Source organism: Perissodus microlepis, chromosome 3 (assembly GCF_051167445.1).
Source record: "Perissodus microlepis isolate ML-2025 ecotype Zambia chromosome 3, ASM5116744v1, whole genome shotgun sequence".
In the NCBI taxonomy this organism is placed as follows: domain Eukaryota; kingdom Metazoa; phylum Chordata; class Actinopteri; order Cichliformes; family Cichlidae; genus Perissodus; species Perissodus microlepis.
In genome coordinates this window covers 17303447-17331338 of record NC_140463.1, presented here as the reverse complement: position 1 = coordinate 17331338, position 27892 = coordinate 17303447, and the positions used below count along the sequence as shown (strand labels likewise).

The following is a 27892-nucleotide window of genomic DNA, read 5'->3' as shown; positions in this document are numbered from 1 at the left end:
TTTAAATGATCTGCCTTTCAAAGAAATGTCCCAAAAACCTGTTTCAGCAGGAATTTTATCTCTTTAAGTATGTCAGGCTCTTTAAAAGGCAGGAACCTACAGTGTTTGCTACTCTGTTTTCAGAGCTGAGCTGTTGCTTTCCAAACCTGCGATCGTTGTGATCCCTCCAGTAACTGGCATGATGGCAAACAGTGAGTATAAATGATATATTTTATTTTTTTAATTATAAATATATATAACTGACCTGACAACTAGAAAAAGGTTGAACAAGAATCATTTGTCTGAAATTACAAAAAAATAAAAAATTAACAGAAAATCAAAATTTGAAAATTCTGGTTCAAATTTTTGACAATATATATAAAGGACCTCATGAGAGCCGTACAACAGTGAGTCTCTACAGCCATCTGTAAAACATGGTGAACGCTCTGACCTGATTCAGGGCTGCACTTTAGCCAGTGATGTTGGAGATCTTGCTAAAATTGATGGAATTATGAGTTATGCTCAATCAGATTTTGATCCACCATGCAATATCTGTCTGTAAATTTCTGGAAAAGTTCCTTTTTCAGAATGACGATGATCCCTAACACACTACCAATGTAGTGTGTTGACAAGGAACAGAATAGAAGGCAGCCGACATTCAAAAAAGATGTTTGAATGACTGAAGAGAGCAGGCAGTTTTGAAGAATAAAGTTGGTCACACCAGCTACAACTTAGAGTTGTACAAACTCTGTTTTTGCCTTATGTCCTATATTTCCATGTATGCTTGTACACAATTTAATAAATTGCTACATTTATTTACCATTTTCCTAGTAAAATATTAAAAAAAAAAACAAGAGGTGGGTAGAGACTTTCACACTGTACTGTAATAATAGTCTAGCAACAGAAAATAAATCCATTGCTGATATGTTTATTAACACCTGTTTATCTTGAGGACATCAATGTGTGATGTCGAGTAACTTTGCACTTTTTTCAGATATTTTTCAGTTCTATTTCATTACATTCAGTTTGATTTATATATTTTATTTATTTGCACAGGGTAAAAATATTTCCAAACAAATGCTTGTAAATAAGGCCCAATTATTCCAATTGCATTACACTTCAATGCACATATTTCCCTTTTTCCTAGCTAAACATAAAGAAACTACAGGTATCTCAATGCTTTCACGCAGTACTACTGTATTATTAGTCCACCAAGAGAAAAAAGATACATTGATAAGAAAAATTAAATTGAAGCCTTTTGTGCTTGGCTTTCATCAGCAGGTGTTTATCTGGAGGGCATCAGGCTTAAAGCCATAGGTGTGGTGTCTGCTACATGTTCACTTTTTCAGAGAGTTTTCCCGACAGTTAAAGTATGCAGTCAGACATGAATCCAGATGAGTTTGATATTCTGTGAATGAATACCAGACGACAAACAACCATATCACCAAACCAGCCGTACACCAACTAGTTCGACTTAAACAAATAAACTTTATTTTCAGTTATTATCAAACTCTCAGTGTGATGAGTTTATACAAATCAATTGAATTGAATTTTATTAAATTTTATTTCCATATTGCCAAATCACATTGATACTCATCTCAAGGCACTTTATTCTTTGCACACTTTATATTGAAAGGTAAAAAGGCTAATAAAACACAGAGAGGAAAAACACCCCAATAAGCAGACAACCCCCTATGAGCAAGCACTAGTTGACAGTAGGAAGAAGAACTCCCTTTTAACAGAAAGTAGTAAGTAGGTCAGATCCTGTAATTACCAAAAAAAAGAGATATAAAGGGAAACAAAATACTATCACTTAGAGAAAGCATAGGGGACGTATCGACCAGTAAATCAACAGCTTTACACTGAGCTCTGTCTTCACCACAACAGACCGGTGCGACATCTGCATCACTGCAGCTGTGACCATGAAGCATTTGTCAACTGAAACATATTTCATGATCTCTTGTCTTATCTTGTCTCTCATTTCACCCCTTTCTTTGCTTCACCTGGAAATAAACGTGTTGTTATACAGAGAAATTGCTGTGGGGCAGTATACAGATTCAACAAAGCTGTTGGTTCCAAACAATTCAAATTTACTGACATACGCACGGTGCTGAGAGCAAAATAGGTTTGTACACATTTCATAAATCTGACAGTATTTTTATATGGTGGCATATTTTTATTTTTATGTTTTGCACAGGGTAAGAACGTTCCCACACAAATGTTAGTAAATGAGGCCCAATTATTCCTAACACACCAGTGCTGTGCACAGACGTTTAAAGGGGCGGGTGTTCAAAGTTAAAAAGTGGCACATAGAACCAGGCTGAATATGAAAGACCCACATTCATCAAGAATCTAATATGGAATTACATTATGCTATATCGCTGTCATTAGGTGGGGACAATGCAAAGCAAATGTAGCATATGTTTTACCTGATGGGTACAATGTTGCTGCTGCTCCTGCTGCTGATAGTGCTGGAGGGCAGGGCTGTGCTGATCTGAGACTGTAGACGTTACAGGGAGTGCAGAATTATTAGGCAAGTTGTATTTTTGAGGAATAATTTTATTATTGAACAACAACCATGTTCCCAATGAACCCAAAAAACTCATTAATATCAAAGCTGAATGTTTTTGGAAGTAGTTTTTAGTTTGTTTTTAGTTTTAGCTATTTTAGGGGGATATCTGTGTGTGCAGGTGACTATTACTGTGCATAATTATTAGGCAACTTAACAAAAAACAAATATATACCCATTTCAATTATTTATTTTTACCAGTGAAACCAATATAACATCTCCACATTCACAAATATACATTTCTGACATTCAAAAACAAAACAAAAACAAATCAGCGACCAATATAGCCACCTTTCTTTGCAAGGACACTCAAAAGCCTGCCATCCATGGATTCTGTCAGTGTTTTGATCTGTTCACCATCAACATTGCGTGCAGCAGCAACCACAGCCTCCCAGACACTGTTCAGAGAGGTGTACTGTTTTCCCTCCTTGTAAATCTCACATTTGATGATGGACCACAGGTTCTCAATGGGGTTCAGATCAGGTGAACAAGGAGGCCATGTCATTAGTTTTTCTTCTTTTATACCCTTTCTTGCCAGCCACGCTGTGGAGTACTTGGACGCGTGTGATGGAGCATTGTCCTGCATGAAAATCATGTTTTTCTTGAAGGATGCAGACTTCTTCCTGTACCACTGCTTGAAGAAGGTGTCTTCCAGAAACTGGCAGTAGGACTGGGAGTTGAGCTTGACTCCATCCTCAACCCGAAAAGCCCCACAAGCTCATCTTTGATGATACCAGCCCAAACCAGTACTCCACCTCCACCTTGCTGGCGTCTGAGTCGGACTGGAGCTCTCTGCCCTTTACCAATCCAGCTACGGGCCCATCCATCTGGCCCATCAAGACTCACTCTCATGTCATCAGTCCATAAAACCTTAGAAAAATCAGTCTTGAGATATTTCTTGGCCCAGTCTTGACGTTTCAGCTTGTGTGTCTTGTTCAGTGGTGGTCGTCTTTCAGCCTTTCTTACCTTGGCCATGTCTCTGAGTATTGCACACCTTGTGCTTTTGGGCACTCCAGTGATGTTGCAGCTCTGAAATATGGCCAAACTGGTGGCAAGTGGCATCTTGGTAGCTGCACGCTTGACTTTTCTCAGTTCATGGGCAGTTATTTTGCGCCTTGGTTTTTCCACACGCTTCTTGCGACCCTGTTGACTATTTTGAATGAAACGCTTGATTGTTCGATGATCACGCTTCAGAAGCTTTGCAATTTTGAGACTGCTGCATCCCTCTGCAAGATATCTCACTATTTTTGACTTTTCTGAGCCTGTCAAGTCCTTCTTTTGACCCATTTTGCCAAAGGAAAGGAAGTTGCCTAATAATTATGCACACCTGATATAGGGTGTTGATGTCATTAGACCACACCCCTTCTCATTACAGAGATGCACATCACCTAATATGCTTAATTGGTAGTAGGCTTTCGAGCCTATACAGCTTGGAGTAAGACAACATGCATGAAGAGGATGATGTGGACAAAATACTCATTTGCCTAATAATTCTGCACTCCCTGTACATTGATAAAAAAAAAAGATTAAAGCCTTTTGTGCTTGTAAAATGGTCTGTATTTGTATAGCGCTTTACTTGGTCCTAAGGACCCCAAAGCACTTTACACTATACACAATCATTCACCCATTCACACACAGGTGATAGCAAGCTACAGTGTAGCCACAGCACTGACAGAGGCGAGGCTGCCGGACACTGGCGCCACCGGTGGTGCCTACTCTGACCACCACCAGTAGGCAACGGGTGAAGTGTCTTGCCCAAAGACACAACGACCAAGACTGTCGGAGCCGGGGCTCGAACCGGCAACCTTCCGATTACAAGACGAACGCCCAACTCTTGAGCCACGATTGCCCCATCGATCATCGATCATAAGCATCAGGCTTAAAGCCATAGCCGTGGTGTCTGGTACATTTTCACTTTTTCAGAGATTTTTCCTGATAGTTAAAATATATAGTCAGAAATGAATCCAGCTGAGTTTGATACTCTAAGAATGAATACTAGACGACAAACCAAACCAGCTCAGCTAGTTCTACTTAAAGAGATAAACTTCAATTTTAATTACTGTCCAACTGTCAATGAAATGAATTAAAAATTAATACAAATTCAGTTCAACTGAATTTTATTGAATCTAATTCAGTTCTGTTTGTATTTATTTCTATATTGCCAATCATAAAAACTATCATCTTAAGGTCAAACCACCAGTACCACCAGGATCAGGGAGGGGCAGCTATGTGCTCCGACCAGTTGGTGGTGACGGGAGAAATGAAAGTTCACCGGGGTTGATTTAAAAGTGGAATTTAGTAATTAGTGAATATTGATTGCTAATCATTGATTCTCTAAAAAAAAAATCATCTTGTTCTCACAGATGACAGCTTACAGTCCTGCGTAAAGATGAAAGCCCCGATTTGCAGGCGCTGTGCGCAGAGGTTAAGGAGCAGAAGTCCCATTGTAAACATATCACGGCAGACCCGACGATGTTTGCATGAACACGCTTTTCAGCATCTCTTTATTGACCACTTTTCACACACGGTTGCTGTACGCATACAGCCGGCTGTAGCCTTTCAGCTCACAGCCCGACACATACCAACAACAGCACAGATAGCACAGACGTTAAGGCGGCGAGGCGTGATTGCGGGTGCCGCTCAGGTGCGTCCGCCTCCCCTGCAGCAGCGCTGCAGACCACGCCCCGCCACACACATTAACCAGGTAAAATACATATTTAGGCAGAATTTTGTAAATATCTATTTTTCATTTTTTTAGCAGCATAGTGCTTTTTTTCCAATTATTTTTTTAAAAGTCAGGTCAAGGCTCCAAAAACCCAAAGGTGATATAAGGGTGGCTCACAACAGTTTTTGTTTGCTACATGGATCATTTTAGTTCAGCTGGGTGTCTTTCCTTTTGTTATATTTCTTCAAGAGTTCAAAATGTGTTAATTACATAAATAAAATGTAATTTTCTCTGTAGCCTGTAGCACTTCATGGATTTCATAAGCAGCACACCTTAGTTGTTCACACAAAGCATTATCTTATCCATCTTATCTTCATTTTAGATGTCAAAAAGTATTTGCGGCTCCCAGTGTTTTCTTTTGCGTGGAAACCAGGTCCAAATGGCTCTTTGGGTGTTAAAGGTTGCAGACCCCTGGACTAGAGTAATGATGTCAGTACTGAGTTTGACAGCATGGGAAAGTGATAGTGGTGTAAAGAAGTTTGACTAGAAGAATGTCATGACTGCTTCATTTTTTCAACTCAAATCTGACCACTTATGTTCACAAATTATTTCAGGCCAAATAAATTATCGGTATATTTGAACGAGGCACTCCTACAGGTATAATGTACTTTATTTAATTTAATTTTTTTTTTTCCTTTGCTGCAAGCAGGAAATAAACCCCGAGTGGCCCGTGACTGGTGTTCCCTTTTTCCTAGCTAAACATAAAGAAACTACAGGTAGCTCAATGCTTTCACACAGTACTACTGTATTATTAGTCCACCAAGAGAAAAAGATGCATTGATAAAAAAAATTGATTGAAGCTTTTTGTGCTTGGCTTTCACCAGCAGGTGTTTATCTGGAGGGCATCAGGCTTAAAGCCATAGGTGTGGTGTCTGCTACATTTTCACTTTTTCAGAGATTTTTCCTGACAGTTAAAGTATGCAGTCAGACAAGAATCCAGATGAGTTTGATATTCTGTGAATGAATACCAGACGACAAACAACCATATCACCAAACCAGCCGTACACCAACTACTTAAGGTCAAACCACCAGTACCACCAGGATCAGGGAGGGGCAGCTATGTGCTCCGACCAGTTGGTGGTGACGGGAGAAATCAAAGTTCACCGGGGTTGATTTAAAAGTGGAATTTAGTAATTAGTGAATATTGATTGCTAATCATCGATTCTCTAAAAAAAAAAATCATCTTGTTCTCACAGATGTTTGAAAATAGTTGAAAATTATTAACTCTTTTATATTTTTTCACAGTTTTCAAAAGCCCACAATATGTGAAAGGGGCGCTAACAGAAAGTAAATAACAACTTAAAAAGAGGTCATTGCAGAGGAATTTATGATCAAAACTGAGATATTTTTGAGATAATTTTAATACTTTTGAATCCTAGAAGAGTTAAAAACAGTAAGATAGGAAACCTGTGACTCAAATGTCATCACTTCCATTTCTGAATTATAACTTCCTGTAAAACTTCAAGCTTGCCAGTTAACAAAGGCTTTTCGTGTCATACTGATAGTTGCTTTTGTGGCTCTCTAAGATAATTACATTTGTACTTATGTTGTGTTTTTTGTTGCAGGAATTAACAAGGTGAATTTTCACTGCGTGACTAACAACACTGCTCATCGCACCATTGAAATTACAAGAAAGCAGCTGATTGTTAGGCGTGGCCAGCCCTTCCTGCTGACCCTGGAAATGGTGCAGCCTTTCAGTGTCAGGGACACACTCCTGCTCACTGTGGAGACAGGTAGCCACTTGAACTGGTTTTAAAGCCAATTTTTCTGCCACACTGTTTGTCATCACATCACATGCTTCAAAACATTAAAATAGTCCACTGACAAATAACTATTTACAATATAATGTTTAAAAGTTCTTAATATGGTAAAGTGTCCATACAGGAGTTAAATAACATTATATTTGAACCCAACAATTAACATAACACATTTGTAACTCTACAAAATCACCTGTTGATGTCCTCCAGCTTATTGGCAGTCTATTATGGTTAGGCTCTGGTTAACAACCATTGCCTAATCATAGTCCTCAGTGACCTGGTGGAAGTAAAGAGGTTAAGTAGAGTTTTTTGAAGAAAACAACCAAATAAAACTGATTGATCCCTGAAATGTAACAAGTGCTCTTCCCCACTTCTTCCTTACTTCAGGTCCTGCTCCATCAGAAAGACATGGAACACGTTCTCAGTTTGGTAACCCATCTGCCAAATATACCAGTGATGCCAAGGCAATATGGAAGTATGAGATTGACAGGAGTGCTGTCCTGGAGAAGGGCATTGTGGCTCTCTCTGTGACCCCACCAACTGACGCTCCTGTGGGGAAATACTCCCTGTCTGCAATGACACATGGTGAAACAAGAAATCTGGGAACTTTGGTGGTGCTCTTCAACCCCTGGTGCTCTGGTGAGAAGCAAAGTTTTAGTCCTGATAAGTAAAACAAAAGAAAAAGAAAAAAGACAGACAATCTGTAACTAATAGAAGTTATTATCTATAGATAGAGGTTTTTGTTGTGGTTTTTGATATATGAACTTACCATAAAAGCTGAGTCATTCTGCTAATAAATTTGCTAAGGATGCTTGCATTATATTTGCATGTGTCTGCAGGTGACTGGGTGTATCTTCCCGATGACAGAGAAAGACAAGAATATGTGATGAATGAAGAGGGAACCGTCTACACAGGAACATCACACTACATAGGTTCACAGCCCTGGATCTTTGGACAGGTCAGCACCAGAGTGCTGCCATGCTTAGTCTACCATATTTGGCCAGTATTCTGAAGGTTACGCAAAATTGAATGTTAGTTACAAAAAAGTGATTTATATGAGAAACAGGAAGATTAGCTAGTCAATTATCTGTCAGTTTTGTACTTCCCCTAAACCTGTAACAATTAGTAATATGTGTGAAGCAAGAAAGCTGAAAATACATTTATTTGGAAATTAGCTGAAGCACATAGTCATGTGAAAACTTCACAGGACTGTATACAGCATAATGAAAAACTAAGTAAATCCAATGATTTGACAGCTTCTAGAACCTACTTTAACAGCAATACACAGAGTTTTGTTTTCTGCATGGCTTTATGACTTTCTTAACCCACTGTACTGACAGTTGATATGAGGTTTTTGTGCTAATATGTTCTGTTTGGTTTTTCTCCAAATATCGTTCTGGCCAAACATTTGCACTTTGGTATCATCTGTCTTCTTCTTCCAGAAGTCTTGTGATTTGTTGAGCTGCACTGCGATGTTGTTTTTAGAGAAAAGAGGCTTTCTCTTGGCAGCTCAGACTTGTTCACTCTTTTTCTAATTGTACTGTAGAGAACATCAAGATGTAACATGCTAACTGAGGCCTGTAGAATACCTCTGGGATTTTTCCAGGTATCCTGAGTATTGGATGGTCTGATCTTAGGGTGAATTTTCAGCAACATAAAGTTATAAGAATATAACCAGATAATTATTTAGAGAAACCAGAATCATTAAAACCAGAAGAAAGTAGAATAATTGAATTTGATTGTTTTGTGTTTTTTGTTTTTTCACTTCTTAAAATCATTTTAGGCTCTTTATCTTCCTATTTAAAGGGCTTTGAGACAGTTTTTGTTATGATTTGATGCTAGATTTTTAAAGACTTGATTTGAATTTGAATTTGAATATGACATAAATGCACTAAAAAACCTGGTCTGCACTTCCACAGGCCCCGCTGGTTTAGAGACTTATTCCTCATGAAGAAAGCAAGACAATGACGGAACCGGATTTACATGCTAGCAAGGGAGGCTGGTCGGAACCAGGCTCTTGGAGCTAAACGCTCCTCACCTCACCTGTCTCCTAGCCAGCATCAAATAAACAGCCTTCCTTGCTGCCTTTTATTGAAAACAGTTACAGTACACACAAGCACCACCCATTGTAAAAGCCCCCTATGGTTCTAAAAGATAAGGCACTATGTGTGTATGTGTGTGCACGTGTAAGCACGTGTGTGTATGTGTGTGTATGCATGTGAGAGAATGTGTGTGTGTATGCATGTGAGTGTGTGTGTTTGTGTTTGGGGGTGCGTTTGTGTGACCTCCAGCTTACCAAAAGGGTAATAAAAGCAGGAAGCTTACTAACCAAGAAAACAAAACCCTCACATAGATGTCCCTATAATAAAACACTACAGCCTCACCCACCATTTAACAGGCTGGAGAGGTGGTCAGAGACAAAGGAATGTCTTTGATCATACAGTTTGAACTAAGACTTACAAATTTAAGTAACACAATGACAACATTTAACAATTTGACTCTAACATGATGTTGTGATTTTTATGCTGATTACAGGTGACTTCTTTTATCAGACTAACAATATTGATGTTTCCATGATGCAGTCACTGGAAGGCAATTGTCAATAATTTTCGATGTAAAAGTTAAAATTATTGATGTTGGTCCAAAATAGTAATTATACAGCAATACGCACCAGTAGCATATTCTGTTAGAAATCCACATTACTTTTATTTTTCTACAAGAGAATTAAGAACATTAAAGTGTGCTGTTTAATTTGAAGAATAGTTGATACACCGTGTCATAACAAAAGTGGTCTTTGAGCTTCTGACTGGTCACCAATTCATGACAAAGATCCCTAAGCTTACAGCCAGATTAATAATACATTCTTTCCTGCAATTGGCATTGTAGCTCTAACTTGTGCTTCTTACCCAGTTCGAGGAGGAAATGGTGGACATTTGTCTCAAGATATTGGATGCCAACCTCAAACACAGAAAAGACCCAGCTGGTGACACCTCTGCTCGTTGTAACCCCGTCTATGTTAGCCGTGTGATCAGTGCCATGGTAGGACCTAAATTCACGTGCATTACAATTTACATTTAACACTTCATTTAAAAACTTACAAGTTAAGTTTTTAATGCTACCTGTTGTAACAATAATAATAATAATATAAACCAAATTTACTCTTGTGCAACCAATGGATGAGCAAGAATGCAGCATTTGTCTGATTTGCAGGTCAACTCCAGTGATGATGGAGGTGTACTAGTGGGACGCTGGGATGGAACCTATAGTGATGGATGCAGCCCCACCTGCTGGACTAGTAGCGTTAGCATCCTTCAGCGCTGGTTTCAAAACCGCTGCAATCCTGTCAAGTACGGACAGTGCTGGGTGTTCGCTGCTGTAATGTGTACAGGTACTGCGGATACTGTGTTGTTTTTGTGTGGCAGAGTATTGCCATGAACTTTAAGCAAAACTGAGACGTCATTTGACTTGATCATTTTGTTGTCTGTGATTTCAGTGATGCGATTCTTTGGTATTCCATGCCGTGTCGTCACCAACTTTCAATCTGCTCATGACTCAAACAATAGCCTCACTATTGATCAATATTATGATGACTATGGAGTCCGTAGCAAGGAGGCCTCCGAAAATGTCTGGTAAGACATTCAGACAGTCAGTCAGATGTGCAAGTAAAATGAAAACTTTATTATTGTTTTCTTCCTGTTTGAGTTTTGAGGCCTGACTTGAAAAGGAACACGAACGTCTGTTAAAGTTACATATTGATAATACTAATGATATATTTTCACACAGACAGAGCTATTATATTATGCAATTTAAAAACCTCAGAGATATAAACTGGGAAGCTCACCTTTCTTGTGCAGGAACTTCCATGTGTGGGTGGAAGGATGGATGAAACGACCAGACCTCATGAAAGGTGGTATCTATGATGGCTGGCAGGTCTTGGATCCCACTCCACAGGAAGAAAGTGAAGGTAAAAACTATTTAGTTTTTATTTAGAAATGAATGCACTGAGACAGATGCACAAATGAATGATTCCAATGAGAAGTACAAACAATTATTTTGTGGGTTCTTTAAAAAAGTTTTTGTTAAATTTGTAAAAGTCCGACTTTGCTTTTGCTGCTCCAGGTATGTTCTGCTGTGGTCCAGCCCCAGTCAACGCTATCCTACGTGGTGACACAGACGTCAAGTATGATGTACCATTTGTCTACGCTGAGGTCAACGCTGACATTGTCAAATGGATGGTCTGTACCAGTGTTATAAAATAACCAGCTGTATACTATACAGTCTGTCTATACAATCTGTATTTCTACCTTTTATCTGAAGAATTTACTCTTTCAGCTCTTTTAAACTCAGTTTTAACCTTAATCCTAACCTTAAAAGATCTGGTACCTACCATTTTTTATCAAGTTTTCCCTATTATATGTTATTGTTATTGATATGTCTTCCACAGAGAAAGCAGAATCAGGGGATGATGGAAATGACCTGTTCATCACTGGGAGTAAGGTCACTGAGGCAGTTAAACAACAACTTAGTGGCAGGGTCCCTGGGGTGGATGAGGTTCACCCTGAGTTCCCGAAGGCTCTGGATGTTGTAGGGCTGTTTTGGTCAACACGCCTCAACAATGGAGATCAGAGTACTTCTGGATTAACAGACTGGTGTGGTGGTTCCCGTCGTCAAGAAGGGGAACAGAGGGTGTGTTACAACTGTAGAAGGATCACACTCCTCAGCCTCTGCTAGAAAGTCTATGCCAAGGTGCTGGAAAGGAGTGTCTGTCCGTTAGTTGAATCTCGGATACAGAAGGAAAAATATGTTTTTCATTCAATTCAATTCAATTTATACAGCAAGTTTAATGCCCTTCAATGCCCTGTACCAACAAGGCATTGAAGATGCTAACAGTGGCTGAATTATATTCTTAAACTCAGTTACAGCACTTTCAGAAAGACATCTACTGTGATAAAGTCTACTCCCCACTGCTGTGTAATCAATTATTGTAAATTTAAACAGTGTTCAGGAAACACTGTTAAATGTTCAGTTTCTATGCCATATGTTAAAACAAGATCTAAAGTGTGATTAAAGTGGTGGGTGGGTTCTTTTACGTTTTGAGAGAAGCCAATTGTGTCTAATAGCAGATTAAATGCCATGTTGAGGCTATTGTTTTTAGCATCTACATGGATGTTAAAATCACCCACAATAATTATTTTATCTGAGCTGAGAAGTAAATCAGATAAAAAGTCTGAGAAATCAGACAGAGACTCTGCGTAGGGCCCAGGTGGACGATAGATGATAACAAGTAAGACTGGTTTCTGAGTTTTACAGCTGGGGTGGACGAGGTTAAGCATCAGGCTTTCAAATGAATTAAAAGTCTGTCTTGGTCTTTCTTTAATTAATAGGTGAGAAAAATTGCTGCCACACCGCCCCCTCGGCCTGTGCTTCGAGATATCTGGTAGTTAGAATGACTTGGGGGTGTTGATTCATTTATTCAATTCATTTACTCAATTCAATTATTAAGTCATGTACTAACAGTGACTTGGAGGAGAGAGACTAATATTTAATAATCCACATTTCACTGTTTTACTCTTTGGTTCAGAAGTGGATACTGTATTGTTCTTTCTTTGTAATTGTTTATGTTTAAGTTGTTTGTTGCTGGTTTTTAGTTTGTTTTTTGTCTGTTTGGGAGCTGATACAGTCTCAATGGAGATGGGTTTTTGGGGGGGGTAGCAGGAGGAGAGAAGCTGCACAGAGGCGTGTAAGACTGCAACTCTGCTTCCTGGTCCCAACTATGGATAGTCATATTTTGGGGGGTTTAATAAATTTGTCCATATTTCTAGAAATGAGAGCTGCTCCATCCAAAGTGGGATGGATGCCGTCTCTCCTAACAAGACCAGGTTTCCTCTAGAAGGTTTGCCAATTATCTATGAAGCCCACATCGTTTCTGAGACACCACTCAGACAGACAGCAATTTAAGGAGAACATGCGGCTAAATATGTCACTCCTGGTCTGATTGGGGAGGGGACCAGAGAAAACTACAATATTGGTTCAATATTGGTTTTAGTGACCTCTGATTGGTGTAACCGGGTGTCATTAATGCCGACGTGAATTATAATTTTACTGAATTTACGTTTACTCTTAGCCAGCAGTTTTAAATTTCCTCCAATGTCTCCTGCTCTGGCCCCTGGAAGAAAATTGACTATGGTTGCCGGTGTCTCTAGCTTCACGCCTCAGAACAGAATCGCCAATTACCAGAGTTTGACCACCTGTGGGTGTGTCGCTGAATCGGGAAAAGCAGGTAGACACATGAACAGCTTGGTGGCGTTCAGTGATCCTAGCCTCCAGACCTGCAAATTGGCTACATTTGTTACAAGTATCATTACTGCCAAGCAGTAACTAAACATCTGACACAATGAGCAGGAAAGTGCAGGAGGAACAGGTGAAGAGGCCATGCTGCTAGCGACTCGGCTACAAGCTAAGCAAGTGAAACCCTAAAGACACAGCGAGTGAATACTTGGACTCTAAATTGCTTCGAATGAAGCATGTGAAGATTACACTATGAAATAAGAATTCTTTGATTAAATTGCTACGCAGATAAACTACACAAAAACACCACTGTGTGTTGGAACACGACGCGATACTCTACTGCAGAGAGCGCGAACACCAAGTGACAGCGCCACCCAAAGGATCTCACAAGGTTCATCCCAGTCGCGGAACACTAGAGCAGCTCTTTACCCTGTCTCGTTCCCATCGGGTGTTGGACAGCCAATGTTGCCCTTTGTCACCAATTCTGTTCATAATTTTTATGCACAGAATTTCTAGGCTTAGCGAAGTGGCAGAAGGCTTCCACTTGGGCAGACTCAAAATTTAATCTCTGTTTTTTAAGGACGATGTGGTTCTGTTGGCTTCATCGGGTGGTGGCCTCCAGCTCATACTGGAGTGGTTCGCAGCCAAGTGTTAAGCAGCGGGTTAGGTTGCTGCCCCCTGCGAAAATGTATGGATGTTGTTGTTAATTGACAAGATGTAAGACCATTAAGGAGCCCAATGTTCACTCCATATTTCTCTGGGCTACCCCTTCAAACTCATTCAACATCCCAAATGCAAACAGAGATCACACTTACATCATCTACAATTTAATGGCGACAACTTCAACACAAAGGTTATTCTGACTGACAAACATAAGTGCAGATTTACCAGTGACTTTAGTTTATTAAATTATGCAGTCTTGCACAAAGTATTGACAATTTTCTGTTTTGATGTTACTTTTCTCAGATCAGTACTAACGGTTCAAAGAAGAAAATGTACACTGACTCCATGTCAGTGGGTCAGAGCATCTCTACCAAGGCTGTTGACTCCTGGAAAAGGGTTGATATCACTGACAGCTACAAGCACAGGGAAGGTAAAACAAACATACAATGCTCATTTGCATTGCTTGTGTCAACTGGACATCAATATTATTTGGATAACTGTTTGGTAACATTCTAGTACAACTGCTAAAGGCAGTTTCAGTTCAAATGATCCCAGACAACACAAACAAGTTTCTTATGTTTCCTAGCTCAGTTTGCTTACGATCTTGAGTTTATCTGTATTTCTAGTTTAGGTTTTCTTGCTTTTTAATTGGTCCTGTTCATGTTTTTGTCTTGTTTCTATGGCATATATTTGCCATTTTGTCTTGTGTCTCTGTCCTTCCCTCAGCGTTTCCCCAGTTAGGTCAGTCTCTTCTTCTGTGGCATGTCTCCGTGTGGCACTCTGTCTCTTGTCCCTAGTTCTCTGCCCCTCTCTCTCCTCCCTCTGTTCTCTGGGTTTCATCTGTCTGCATCTCAGTGTGTGTGTTTCTCCTACTTCCTGTTTCAGTTTGTCACTCTCTTATCATGTGTGTTCAATGTTCAGCTGTGCTTTACCTGTCTCATTAGTTGATTGTGTTCAGCCGTGTTCCCCATGTGTCTTCTCTCTGTCCCGAATCCCTCCATCCCCCCGTCGGTGATCTCCCTCATTCTTCAGCTGTGTGTTCTGCCTGCTTGTCTAGTTTCCAGTAACTCCCAGTTCAGTTTTGTACATTCTATAGTTAATCAATAAAGCTGCTTTTTGAGTTTAGTTTTGCCTCCAAGATGTGCATTTTGGGTCCCCCAATCATGCCCGCTTCACACAGCACATGCAATATTTCCCTACAGGCAGCGCAGAGGAGAGAGCCATCTTCAAACGTGCAGTCAGAATGAACTCAAAAGAAGGTCAAGGATGTGACATAGAAGAGACACCCCAGTATGTTGAGATGAAAATCAAAGAGGTAAAACTCAAAATACAAGACTGGGAAAACTTTGTATCATTACAACATGATATAAATACAAGAATGTGTTGATTTGGTCAAAATTCATAATGCACGACCCAGTAAAAAAAACAAACAAAAAAAACCAAACAGTTGAAACAGTGTGAAATCAGAACCAGAATCAGAAAGGGTTTTATTGCCAAATGTTGAGCAGGTTTACAACATTAGGAAATTGCTGCGGTACTTAGTGCAAACATACTGTCATATAACACTTAAATAGACATGAAAATAAAAATAAGAATAAAAATTAAAAGTGCTAAGTAGATAGATATATACATGAGTGCAGGTGGTGATCAGTGCCAAACATGGAATGATGCAGTGAACACAGCGTAGGGTCATGTGTTAGTGGTGGGAACAGTCATACGGTTATTGTTCATGAGTCCAACAGCAGAGGGGAAGAAACTGTTCTTATGGCGAGAGGTTCTGGTGCGAATGGACCGGAGCCTCCTGCCTGAGGGGAGCAGGTCAAACAGACTGTGTCCAGGGTGAGAAGGGTCAGCTGAGATCTGAGCTGCACGCCCCAGTGTCCTGGAGGTGTACAGGTCCTGCAGAGATGGGAGTCTGCAGCCAATCACCTTCTCAGCAGAGCGCACAACACACTGCAGTCTCTGTTTGTCCCTGATAGTGGCTCCAGCATACCACACGGTGATGGAGGAGGTGAGGATGGACTCGATGATTGCAGTGTAGAATTGCATCATCGTCCGTGTTGGCAGGTTGAATTTCTTCAGCTGCCTCAGGAAGTACATCCTCTGCTGGGCTTTCTTAATGACGGAGGTGATGGTGGGCTCCCACTTCAGGTCCTGGGTGATGGTGGTACCCAGGAAGCGGAATGAGTCCACAGAGGTGATGAGGGTGTCAGTCAGGATGATGGGGGGGAGTGGAGCTGTGTGCTTCCTGAAGTCCACAATAATCTCCACTGTCTTCTGGGCATTCAGCACCAGGTTGTTGTGGCTGCACCAGGACACCAGACGTTCAACCTCCCTCCTGTAGGCAGACTCATCCCCGTCCGAGATGAGTCCAATAACGGTGGTGTCATCTGCAAACTTGATTAGCTTGACAGACTGGTGGGTGGAGGTGCAGCAGTTGGTATACAGGGAGAAGAGCAGAGGAGAGAGAACACAGCCCTGAGGGGAGCCGGTGCTGATGGTCCGGGAGTCCGAGACATTCTTTCCCAGCCTCACATGCTGCTTCCTGTCCGTCAGGAAGTCAGTGATCCACCGGCAGATGGGATCAGGCACATTCATCTGGGAAAGCTTGCCTTGGAGATGGTCTGGAAGGATGGTGTTGAAGGCAGAGCTGAAGTCCACAAACATGATCCTGGCGTAGGTTCCTGGGGAGTCCAGATGCTGCAGGATGAAGTGTGGAGCCATGTTGATAGCGTCGTCTACAGACCTGTTGGCTCTGTATGCAAACTGCAGGGGGTCCAGGAGGGGGGCCGTGAGGGTCTTGAGGTAGGAGAGAACCAGGCGCTCAAATGACTTCATGACCACAGATGTCAGAGCCACAGGTCTGTAGTCATTTAGTCCAGTGATCTTTGGTTTCTAGGGGACAGGGATTATGGTAGAGGACTTGAAGCAGGCAGGCACATGACATGCCTGCAGTGAGGAGTTGAAAATGCCAGAAAACACTGGGGCCAGCTCGTTTGCACAGTGTCTGAAGGTGGCAGGAGACACACCGTCTGGGCCGGGAGCTTTTCGAACATTCAGACTCTTAAACTGCTTCCTCACATCTGCTTCATGAATATGAAGAGTTGAGGTGGGAGGAGGTGGTGTGAAATCCTCCTTGGTGTGGGGTGAGGAGGGAGGTGTTGTAGGTGAAGTGTTTGATGGTGGTGATGGCTCTATGGATGGGGGAGAGGTGGGGGAATGAGTGTCCAAAGTGTCTCTTTTGTTGGGGCCGTTGGAGGTGTGAAGGCTGCCTGATGGCTCGTCAAAACGGCAGTAAAAGTCGTTAAGGGTGGTGGCCAAGAGCAAGTCATCAGTGGAGTGGGGGATTTTAGGCTTGTAGTTGGTGATATTCCTAAAACTTTTCCACACAGAGGCCGACTCATTCTCTGAGATCTGCTGCTGCATCTTCTCAGAGTGCTGATGTTTAGCAATGTCCACTTCTTTTGTGAACCTGTACTTGGCCTCTCTGTAGCAGTCCCTGTCTCCGCTTCTGAACGCCTTTCTCTTTTCCAGCCACAGCTTTTTGAGTTTAGGAGTAAACCAGGGTTTGTCATTGTTATAACTCACCCTGGTGCGTGATGGCACAATGCTGTCCTCACAGAAGTGGATATAGGAGGTGACAGTGTCCGTAAACTCGTCCAAGCTATTAGAAGCAGCCTTCATTGTGTCCCAGTCTGTAGACTCCAAACAGATGCGAAGCTCCTCCACAGCCTCGTTGCTCCACAGTTTTTTAGTCCTCACGACAGGTTTGGAGAGCTTCAGCCTCTGTCTGTACGCGGGGATCAGGTGGATCATGACGTGGTCAGAAAGTCCGAGTGAAGCACGGGGCACCGCACGATAGGCCCCGCTGATCGTACTGTAACAGTGGTCTAATGTCCTCTCCTCTCTGGTCGGGCATTTAATATACTGCTTGTATTTGGGAAGCTCATGGCTTCACATCCTGCACATTCGCATCTGGCGGGATGTAAACAGCGGCCAAGATGAATGAAGCAAACTGAAACCTGGAAACCTGCAGACTCATCACCATCCTGAATGAGGCCAATGATGGTGGTGTCATCTGCAAATTTCAGCAGTTTAACAGCCGAGTTCTTGGAGGCGCAGTCATTGGTGTACAGCAGGAGCAATAGTGGTGAGAGGACACATCCTGCTGAGGGACCGAGTTTCAGAGGTGATCTCCCCCAGCCTCACTTGCTGCTTCCTGTCTGTCAGGAAGCTGGTAATCCACTGACAGGTAGCTGGTGACACGCTGAGCTGGGAGAGTTTGGAGGAGAGAAATTCAAGCACAATGGTATTAAAAGCCGAACTAAAGTAAACAAACAGGACCCTGGCATAAGTTCCTGGGCGGTCGAGATGTTGCAGGATGTTTGAGGCAAGGAGGGTGAAACTCCGTCTGGTACAGGGGCTTTCATGGACTTCTCTTTCTGAAACAGTTGGCTCACATCCTGAGTGTGTATTCTGAGTTCCAGGGAGGAGGAAAGACGGGTGAGAGGTGTGATGGTGGTCGTTGAGTCTGGATTGGGGATGGTGAGGGGGGAGGGGTGAGAGGTGTGTTGGGGGTCAATGTCTGAAACAATGTCTCTGGGGAGGGGTGGGTGAGGGTTGAGAGTCTGTCCGTCTCAAACCTGCAGTACAATGTATAGAGATTGACAGACTTTCACATTTTACAGACAGACTTTCGCGCATTGCAGGTACCAGTGGCAACAAAATCAAAACACTGCATTAAGCGCTAGTATTTCCAGCACCGGTAATCATTAATTCTGCGGTTTTAATCCCTACTTGCATTTTGCTTGCCCCAAAAACAGTTCTGTACAAAACAACGGCGAACTCGGCAGGTCCGTACGAAGACAGACTTGACGAAATGGCAAAAAAAAGTACGAGGAAAAAATCAAAGGAGTGAAAGGGTCAGACCCATACGAGAATACAGAGTGGAGTTAGGACATTAGCGTGCTGCCCAACTTTCATCACGCACATATTTATTATTATATGGTCCTAAGTTTTAGTGCGTACACTCACAAAATGTTTAGTAACTTCAGATCCCTGCAACAAGCCCAGGTCCAGTTTACTTTGGTGATTTGGACTATTCCATTTCACAGCTGTTTATCTCCTGTACAGGCCAACGCAATCTATTTGTCTTTTCAGGTTGTAGTATTACACAACATTTTCAGATCCAATAGAAATAAAATAAGTGTTTCGTAATTCATTCAATTTATTGTCTTTATTTATAACTGCCATTATTGTTTCATTCTATTATAGAATCTTACAAAAAAGAGGCAAAATTGTAAAAATCCATTGTGCTTTATTAGCTGCTTCGGTGAAAAACAAATCAACAATGCAAAAAAAAAAAAAACATAGTGGAAAACATTTATTCATCACTTGATTGCTTCAATACAACCCTTGGGCACATATATGCGGGACTTTTCGTGGCTGTTTTGGTATCGCTCTCTCTCTTACCCGATCAAATCTCGCTGTGGTAGCAGCTTTAAACTCGGTCTGACACAGGCTGATGCAGGGTGCCCAGTCTGGATCGCATTCCTGCATTTTGTAGGCTGGTTTTCCTACAAAACACAACAAACATTAGCCCACAAAGCCACAGTGAACAACGCAGCATAGCGCAACAAATTCAATTCAAATCAATATGAGGCTTATTTGTAACCTACATCAACAATTACGTTATGATAATTTATATAATTTACCCGTCGGCTTCCCGTGGCTGTCATGCGACCGGCTATTGCAGTTAATAATACAACAGCTTCTTGCCATTCTTTGTGTTTCTTTTTATCGCTGTGTGACTGTTTTCATGTGAAAGCATGTGTGCCACTCGTACCCACAATCCTTTGCAGTTTTACCCCAGAATGACGTCACATTTTCAATCTCTATTCAGCCCATCTGCCAGGTCTTTGTTTGCTTACACAGGGGGTGAGGAGCGTCTGTAGCTGGTGATTTCCTGCAGGCCCCTCTACACTGACGCAGGGTTGTTGGCTGAGAGCCGTTCTTTCAGCTTCTGGGAGTAGATCCTTTTGGCTGCTTTGATCTCCCTGGTCAGTGTGTTCCTGGCCTGCTTGTACAGGGCCCTGTCACCACTTCTGTAGGAGTCCTTCTTGGCCTTACGAAGATGTTGGAGTTTAGGAGTGAACCATGGTTTATTGTTGTTGTATGTGCAAAAGGTCTTAGTTGGCACACACACACACACACATGTTCACAAACACTGATGTATGATGTCACAGTGTCCGTCAGCTCATCCAGATGCTGAGATGCAGCTTCGAAAACAGTCCAATCAGTGCAGTCAAAACAGTCCTACAGTTCCTGCTTTGCTGCGTTAGTCCCCTTCTTCACAGTTTTGACTACAGGCTTGGCATGTTTAAGTTGTTGCCTTTAAACTGGAATAAGATGGACCAGGCAGTGATCAGAATATCCCGAGGCTGCCCGGGGGACAGAGCGAAATCTGCCGGGCTTACAACTTCACCGGGCAGACCGTGAATTGGAGCTCTCAGGGAAAACAAAGGGTGGTGGAGTCTGCTTCTACATTAACGAAGGTTGGTGTACTGATGTCGCAGTGTTACAGAAATACTACTGCTCAAACCTGGAAACTTTTGTCATCAACTGCAAACCATTTTATTCACTGCAGGAGTTTTCTTCCTTCATGCTGGTTGGAGTTTGCGTCCCTCCTCAGGCCAATGCAAACAACGCACTGGCTGACAAGATTACCACCCTTGAAAGAAAATTCCCGGATTCCTTCACAATTGTCCTTGGGGATTCTAACAGAGCAAATCTAAACCATGAACTTTCTAAATATAGACAGCATATAGACTGCCCCACCAGGTACAACATTATATTGGAACACTGTTACACTACTTTAAGACAGTATCTGGGATTCGCTGGGAAGAGAGCGGAGATTCATGAGGTGAATGGAGGGGAGTGTCGTGCGGAATCCCTGCTGATGTTGCACCCCTGAAAACAGGGGGGAAAGAATCACGAGAGTGATTATGACTTGCGTCTCTCGTGCAGTTGTTTATTGCAGTGAAAATGAACAGAAATGTTTCACATTATGTACTGCTTAATGTCACATGGTGGAAGACAAACACTAAATAATAAACCAAAATACTAAAGTGCTTACTATATATGCCAGAACATGTTTCCTCGCAAAATTGTTCACAATAGCTGCGTTTTTAGCTCCTGCCGTTATCTTAATGGCCATTATAAAGTACAAAACTGAGGCTCAAAACCGCCATGTACATGTGCACAAAACTGTAATATAATGCTTCTAAAGCTTACAAAACTATGAAGGGTTACCTCTTAGATACCTTAACAGTGTACACATTGGAAATATATAAACTTTTAAACACTTTTACCTGAAAACAGGGGGGAAAGAATCACGAGAGTGATTATGACTTGCGTCTCTCGTGCAGTCGTTTATTGCAGTGAGGAGAATGCGCAAAAGCCCCCTAGTGGAGATTAGAGACACTACTAATCGATCCCAGAAAAGGCTTACTAGCCGATCAGTGATGTATAGATTGCAGTTCTCTTAAGTAACATGAAAGCCATTGATTTAAAATGAAAAATAATAAACTCTTAACCATGTTCTTACCATATGTACATTATTTTTGTCCTTATATCAACTGATATGAATTAGTATTAACTAAACAGTTTTATATGCAGTAGTCCTTCAACAATAGTCCTTCAACCTGTCACACTGATGCACAGGGTGGGCCATTTATATGGATACACCGTAATAACATGGGAATGGTTGGTGATATTAAAGTCCTGTTTGTGGCACATTAGTATATGTGAGGGGGCAAACTCCTCAAGATGGGTGGTGACCATGGTGGCCAATTAGAAGTCGGCCATCTTGGATACAACTTTTGTTTTTTTCAATAGGAAGAGGGTCATGTGACACATCAAACTTATTGGTAATGTCACAAGAAAAACAATGGTGTGCTTGGTTTCAACATAACTTTCAATGTAACTTCAACACCAGGAGACCAAGGCGATAAATGGCCAGGACATTAAACTGAGGCTCAAGCTGAGCAGTAAGGATCACACCAATAAGGTGTTGTCTGTCCGTGTCAACGCTCAGGCCATGAGGTACAACGGCAATCCAGCGGGCAACATCCTGAACAAAGTGCAGCACGTGACACTTCTGTCTGGACAAGGTCTGCAGTTCTTATCTTACAATTTTGTTCAGCATTGTAATTTATTTGAAAAAAAAAAAAAAAAAAAAAAATCATATAGATTTCTATGATTTGAGGCTGCTACTTCAAACTCCACCCCAAGTGTCAGAAATGAAAAAAACTTAGAAAGAAACAAGAAATTAAAGTTTCCTGATGATACCATGAATCTCTGGATCAGTTCTCACATTCCTGCCTCTCACTGTATGTCCTACAGATGTGGCCATACCTATCCAGATCCCCTTTGCAGATTACAGCAAATATATGGTGAACTGCGACAGCATAAAGGTTACAGCAGTGGCCAGTGACAGTGATGAATACTACCAGACTGAGACCAACATCACCCTAGAGCAACCAGTCATCTCCATGAAGGTCATTAAAATCCTAATTTTGTGTGTAATATAAGGAAGTATGTGATTTTATAACACAGGAAGTGAAAGCAGATTCAAACTAATGTCATTACTTGGTAACAAAGTATGTGTTCATGGTATACGGTAGACTGGCTGTGTCGCATGGCCTTACAACGATAACTGCTGATCGGTTATTTGACAGTCAAAAAAGCTTCACCTGAACTCAGTTGATGAACAGGTCCTATGAGATTCTGAAAATTCTGGACTTTGTTCTATAATTTGCTGCACATTAATGCTGTACTATATCTGTGCTTCTTTTAGGTTTTGTATCCAGTCCATGTGAACCGTGAAATGACATTGGAGGTGGAATTTAAAAACCCGCTCAATGAGAGGCTGAGAAACTGCTCCCTGACAGTCATTGGATGTGGCCTTTTTAAATCAGACTATATACAAAGGTCAGTACTGAGACTTAACATACAATCTAACTCATTACAATCACAGGGTATAAGGAACAATGTGATTGTCTGAAGCTAATGATAATATTTCCCATCTTCAACCAGATGCTTTTTGTGAATCAGTAATTTGCTTTCTTTGTGAGAGTTACAAAAAATATTGATTCTAGTCAGATTTCATTTCATCATGTCAGCAGTTAAAAAAAAAAACAAAAACCTTTATTTTTCTTGTGCTCTGCCAGTTCACTCATTTTCATTTGCTTTAATATTGATGTTAATGCAGTAACCTCATTATGTAAAATATCTTTAAAACAACACTTTTAAACCATAAACTATTGATGCTTGTGTAAAGATGAAACAAATTCATGGAAATTTTCTTGTAACTTTAACTTATTTAATTCAAGCCATCGTTTGTCTGCCACGTGTCTGATATGTTGCCACAGAAAAAGAATTAAAAATCTTCAAAAAGGAAATAACGAGAGAAATAATCCATTAAATACTCATTTTTGTATACGTAGCCTTTTGTTTTGATTAAAGTTGTGTTTTAAAGAATTGAAGTGGCCACAAAAGACTTTCAGATTTTGATTCATGCTGCATATTTTAGTGCTCTAAACAAATCTAAATTTTCTTTTTCCTCCAGTCTTCAAAAGAAAAGAAACATTTCTAACTTACAGTGCTATGTTGTTGGTAGTGCCACCAAGTGTTGTTCACCAATAAATAGTTCCAGCTCACAATTCCATTTTGCATAAAGATAAAAAAAAAAAAGATAAACAGTATGCTAATCCTAATTACTGCTTACAGACTGCTTTTGTAAAGAGTTTAGCTAAAGCTAGGCAACAGTTTTCCTTTATTTTTATTCCCCCCCCCCCCCCCCCCCTAAGCTAAGTTGGCTTAACTAGCCTAGGTTCTCATCCAAACAGGGCTTGAAGTAAAATAAAAAATAATAATGTTTTTCTATTTACAGTGACCTGGGTGAGGTAGAGCCAAAGGCCACACTGAAGCTCAAGATTACCACGACTCCCTACAGAGCTGGACTGAAGACCGTGGTTGCTGACTTCGACTGCAGCAGCTTCAGAGACATAAAGAGCTCCTGCATCGTTGACGTTAAACCATGAAGCTCTGGTTTCATTTACAGCTCCCTCTGTGTTTCTGTTTCTTTATTTAGTTTAAACTGGGATAGATTAATCTACTACACCTTGTTATGACTATCATCCACAGTAACGTTACTATCCATAGTCAAGGTTTTGTTTGTTTTTTTTCCACTGGCTGGGATATAATCAAGTAGATTTTTTATTTCAAAGATGCAAACTGCCCAACATTTTCGGGGATATGCTTTGGGACTAACAGTTACCATAATTAATAATTAATGAGTAATGTAATCATTTTAATAAAAGAAGAGGGAGAAAACAGATTTCCTGATATTGCTTTGTAGCTTTTCTCTGTTTGTGCATTAATTATTATTGGGTTTAAATGATTGTGGGAAAATTATGAAGCTGTATTTTATGACAAGTTCTAAATATATAGCTCATCTCTTATACAAATTTGAATAACAGTGATGGACCACCTCCTCCCCATCTCCTGTCCTAAATCCTGTCACCACTCGGATTCTGTTCTGCCATGATGGGTCAAATAAATAAATAAATTTCTCCATCTCAATAAATAATGTTCAGATTTAATGGCTATCAAAAGCATATGGTTGAGGTGCACCACCTCCACTCTGTGCCCTTCTCCCACACTCTCAGCAGCAAACACTCACACCCGGTAAATCACGACTATCATATAATTTGGAACAGTTATGATTGGAACATGCAGGTTTATGCTGGGAAACCTGCAGACTGTGTTCCTGAAAAGAACCAAGTGAAGTTTGTAGATGATGATTGCACAGCTCAGGGATACAGGGTAATGTGAGCTGTATCAGAAGCAGAAGCAAGTATAACAATGGATAATTTCCTCCATACACATACAGTTCTGTGTTTACTTTATGTGACTGTATAAGAATTTAAAATAGTTTCAAAACAAATGTTCTTGATAACTTTGATCTGTGATAAACAGTATACTATGTTTTATCTGACTATTTAGTCAAAAGAATCCCCAAATCATGTTTTTAAGAGCTTGAATTCAAGGCATATGAGCACAATGAGACATACAGACAATTTTGACAGTTTGACAGCGTGGGAGGTCTGTATTTCCCGTAAACATGCTGTTATCAGAGTGTACTGAAAATGGACTAACACGTGTCTTTGATATTTTATTTTAATGGGTTACCAACAGATAAATTGTTGCCCTAGCCTTGAAGAAAAAACTTGTGAAACCTTATCACAGTTTGTTAATGTTCAATTAAACGATGTGATTTTCCTTGGAAAAAGAGATGTTCCCAGATAAGGCCATGAATGCAGGCTGGGAATAAGGAGTACATACTTATATAATACTTACATAATATTTGGCTCCATCATGTACCGTTGGACCTCAATATTTGCGTCTGCTGTCACATTTTGTGTCTGTCTGCCTGACACTCTCATCCAGGCGACGCCACAGGTTGTTAGCTAAACAATAAGGAGAGTTTTATGAGATACTAGCAATTCAATTTTCAATTCAATGTTATTTCTATAGCGCCAAATAACAACAACAGTTGCCTCAAGGCGCTTTATATTGTACAGTAGATCGTACAATAATAGATACAGAGGAAAACCCAACAATCAGTTTATATAAATGCAACTAAAATGCAATAACAATAGTACCGTGGGAAACAGCCTCAACAGATTGTGACGTTGATGGCTGTGGTGGTGGAGGCCCTCATTACGGAAGCACATTCTGCTTTCAGTCTTTTTCTGCTTCGCTAGCTCTTGCAGGGCTGAGAAACCAGAGTTTTCTGAACCTTGGGTCCAGCAGTGTCGCAAGGAACATAATGCTCATGGTCTGTATTTTATCTAGCTTCTCTCTCAATAGCATCCTCAGCTTCTGAGCCAGAGAAGACCCAATGGATGGTGATTTTTCCAGTTGTTCATTGAGGCAATGATCCAGCATAGTGAGCAAAGGTATGACCTTTGACCCAGACACCCTTTTTTTCTGAGAGAGCTCAGTGGTTGCGTCGTTAAATGGTGCTAGGACAACCAGACACTCTGAAATTATACCAAATTCCTCAGATGAAACAGGTGGGATGTCTGTTGTGAGACTTGCCAAAGCAGCACCCACTGGCTCCCTTTGCTCGAACAGTCTTTGCAGCATATTATAAGTGCTGTTCCAGCGGGTTTCCACCTCCTGTATTAGTTTGAGTTGAGGCTTCCTTAGTTGTTCCTGCACGACTGAAAGCCTCTCCTTACAAAATACAATTAAAAAAGCATACATTAGATTGTCAAGGGAGCAGAACTATACACATAAGTAGCATTAAAGAAACTGTAATTAAGCCACTTAAGAACTTACCTTTGCAGTGGTACTGCTCCTGAAATATCCCACGATCTTCCTGGACTTGGCTCGGATGTCAGAGACCTCAGGGGTCTGGTCAAGGGCCTTCTTCACCACTAAGTTCAGGGTGTGAGATATGCATATGGCATGTTTAAGTCTTAGCTCCCTTGCACAAGCCCCCATATTGGCAGCCCCATCTGTTACTAGGCATGTGACTTTGTCAGTAATTGCCCATTCTGTCATGAGTGAGCCTTTCACTTGTGCAATGTTTTCTGCAGTGTGTGCATTAGGAAAATATTGCACTCCTAAAACAACGGTGTTTAATGTGCTGGACTCATCAACAAAATTGCAGGTGACTGCAAGATAGGCCTCTGTGTTGATGGAGGTCCACATATCTGATGTCAGACTCACAGCTGCTGCCTTCTCAACGCTGGCCTTAGCTTTCTCCTTCATCTCCTGGTACCTGGCCTCCACCATGACTTTCAGGGCCAGTGTGTGTCAGTGTGTCAGTGTGTGTCAGTGTGTGTGTGCACACACGCACGCACTAACACATCCTCCAACCACACACACCCATATTTTGCTCAATTGCAATTTATTTCACACCTCAAACATTTAGTAAACAATTAAGCAAATACAAGTAATCTGCAGGTACTAATAACTAACTCTTTTAAGCTACGTCCACACCTACATGGGTATTTTTGAAAACGCAGCTGTTTCGTCCACACGTAAACAGCGTTTCGAATCACCGAAAATGGAGATTTTTTAAAACTCATTTTTTGCGTTTACGTGTGGACGAGGAATACAGAGTTCGTCACGCAACATCAAAGGTATGTGCCTTTTTTCACGTCAGCTGTGCGCCACGTTATTGCTTACATGAGATGAATTGCAGATAGTCAGATTAACAGTATTTTGTGTCTATCTTCAGGTTTTACACGCTTACATACACACACGCAGTTACTGTCCCTCTATTTAGAAAGGCAGAGGCGTCACGGTGTAATTATTTTACATGTAGTTGTTTTTTTCCTGTGTAATAATATTCAACAGCTGTCAATACAGTTATCAAAAAAATGCCTCTCTGTGCAAAATGGGTTTAAAAACATAAACAGCTGTCGGATACTGTTTTTCCGTGATTTAGACAGGGAGAACAAATTGTGGCAGGAGCAGCCTGATATTATTTGTATCCCACTGTAACTTTACCGTATAAAGAGCTAACATCTCCAAAATGTCAGGAGTAATTAGTCATTACAACAAGTGTTTGTGAACTAAATCAAGAATGTGGGATACTCTTTGCCCGTGATTTGGAGAGCCCAGCGGTGTTCCCGACGAAGGGAAAACCAATTTTGCAGGGGAGACCTACCTCGGTACTTGTGCAGGTGAAGCCAAAGGGAAGACATGCTTCACCATATTTTCTAGTCTTTGGCTTAGAATGAAGTTGGTTTGGAAACATATTCAGCTATGCTTCATCTCCTGCTTTGCGTTTCTGTGGCCGCCCCGTGCTAGCAGTGTCCAAGCATTGTTTGT

General features: G+C 41.1%; 3 protein-coding genes across 3 annotated transcripts; 1 reads left to right on the top strand and 2 right to left on the bottom strand.

Moving 5' to 3' along the window:
- The first annotated feature begins 86 nt into the window (after positions 1–86).
- On the top strand, positions 87–24472 carry LOC146390246 (protein-glutamine gamma-glutamyltransferase 2-like). The gene is made up of 15 exons (XM_084923295.1): positions 87–191; positions 6839–7006; positions 7418–7669; positions 7870–7988; positions 9941–10069; positions 10241–10418; positions 10524–10659; positions 10885–10994; positions 11150–11265; positions 14285–14411; positions 15184–15296; positions 21978–22152; positions 22385–22539; positions 22839–22972; positions 23934–24472. The coding sequence occupies exons 1-15, from the start codon at positions 179–181 to the stop codon at positions 24082–24084; spliced, it is 2076 nt and encodes a 691-aa protein (XP_084779421.1). The 5' UTR covers positions 87–178; the 3' UTR covers positions 24085–24472.
- On the bottom strand, positions 17111–17905 carry LOC146390247 (uncharacterized; the record flags this gene model as incomplete). Its single annotated transcript, XM_084909459.1, has 1 exon — positions 17111–17905. A coding segment is annotated over exon 1 (687 nt), but the record flags the coding sequence as incomplete, so codon positions are not given.
- Positions 24202–27890, bottom strand: LOC146390245 (E3 SUMO-protein ligase ZBED1-like). Its single transcript, XM_084923294.1, has 3 exons — positions 26390–27890; positions 25708–26284; positions 24202–25512 (listed from the first exon to the last, which is right to left on the bottom strand). Exons 1-2 carry the CDS (start codon positions 26846–26848, stop codon positions 25787–25789), a joined length of 957 nt encoding a protein of 318 aa, XP_084779420.1. The 5' UTR covers positions 26849–27890; the 3' UTR covers positions 24202–25512; positions 25708–25786.
- Positions 27891–27892: the final 2 nt, after the last annotated feature.

Excerpts from the sequence above, each read along its gene's own strand:
- LOC146390245 (XM_084923294.1), bottom strand. The coding sequence starts at position 26,848 with ATGGTGGAGGCCAGGTACCAGGAGATGAAGGAGAAAGCTAAGGCCAGC. Across the intron at positions 26,285-26,389 it reads GGAGCAGTACCACTGCAAAG|GAGAGGCTTTCAGTCGTGCA; the intron begins GTAAGTTCTTAA and ends GTATTTTGTAAG.
- LOC146390246 (XM_084923295.1), top strand. Across the intron at positions 7,989-9,940 it reads AGCCCTGGATCTTTGGACAG|TTCGAGGAGGAAATGGTGGA; the intron begins GTCAGCACCAGA and ends CTTCTTACCCAG. Across the intron at positions 10,995-11,149 it reads TCCACAGGAAGAAAGTGAAG|GTATGTTCTGCTGTGGTCCA; the intron begins GTAAAAACTATT and ends TTGCTGCTCCAG.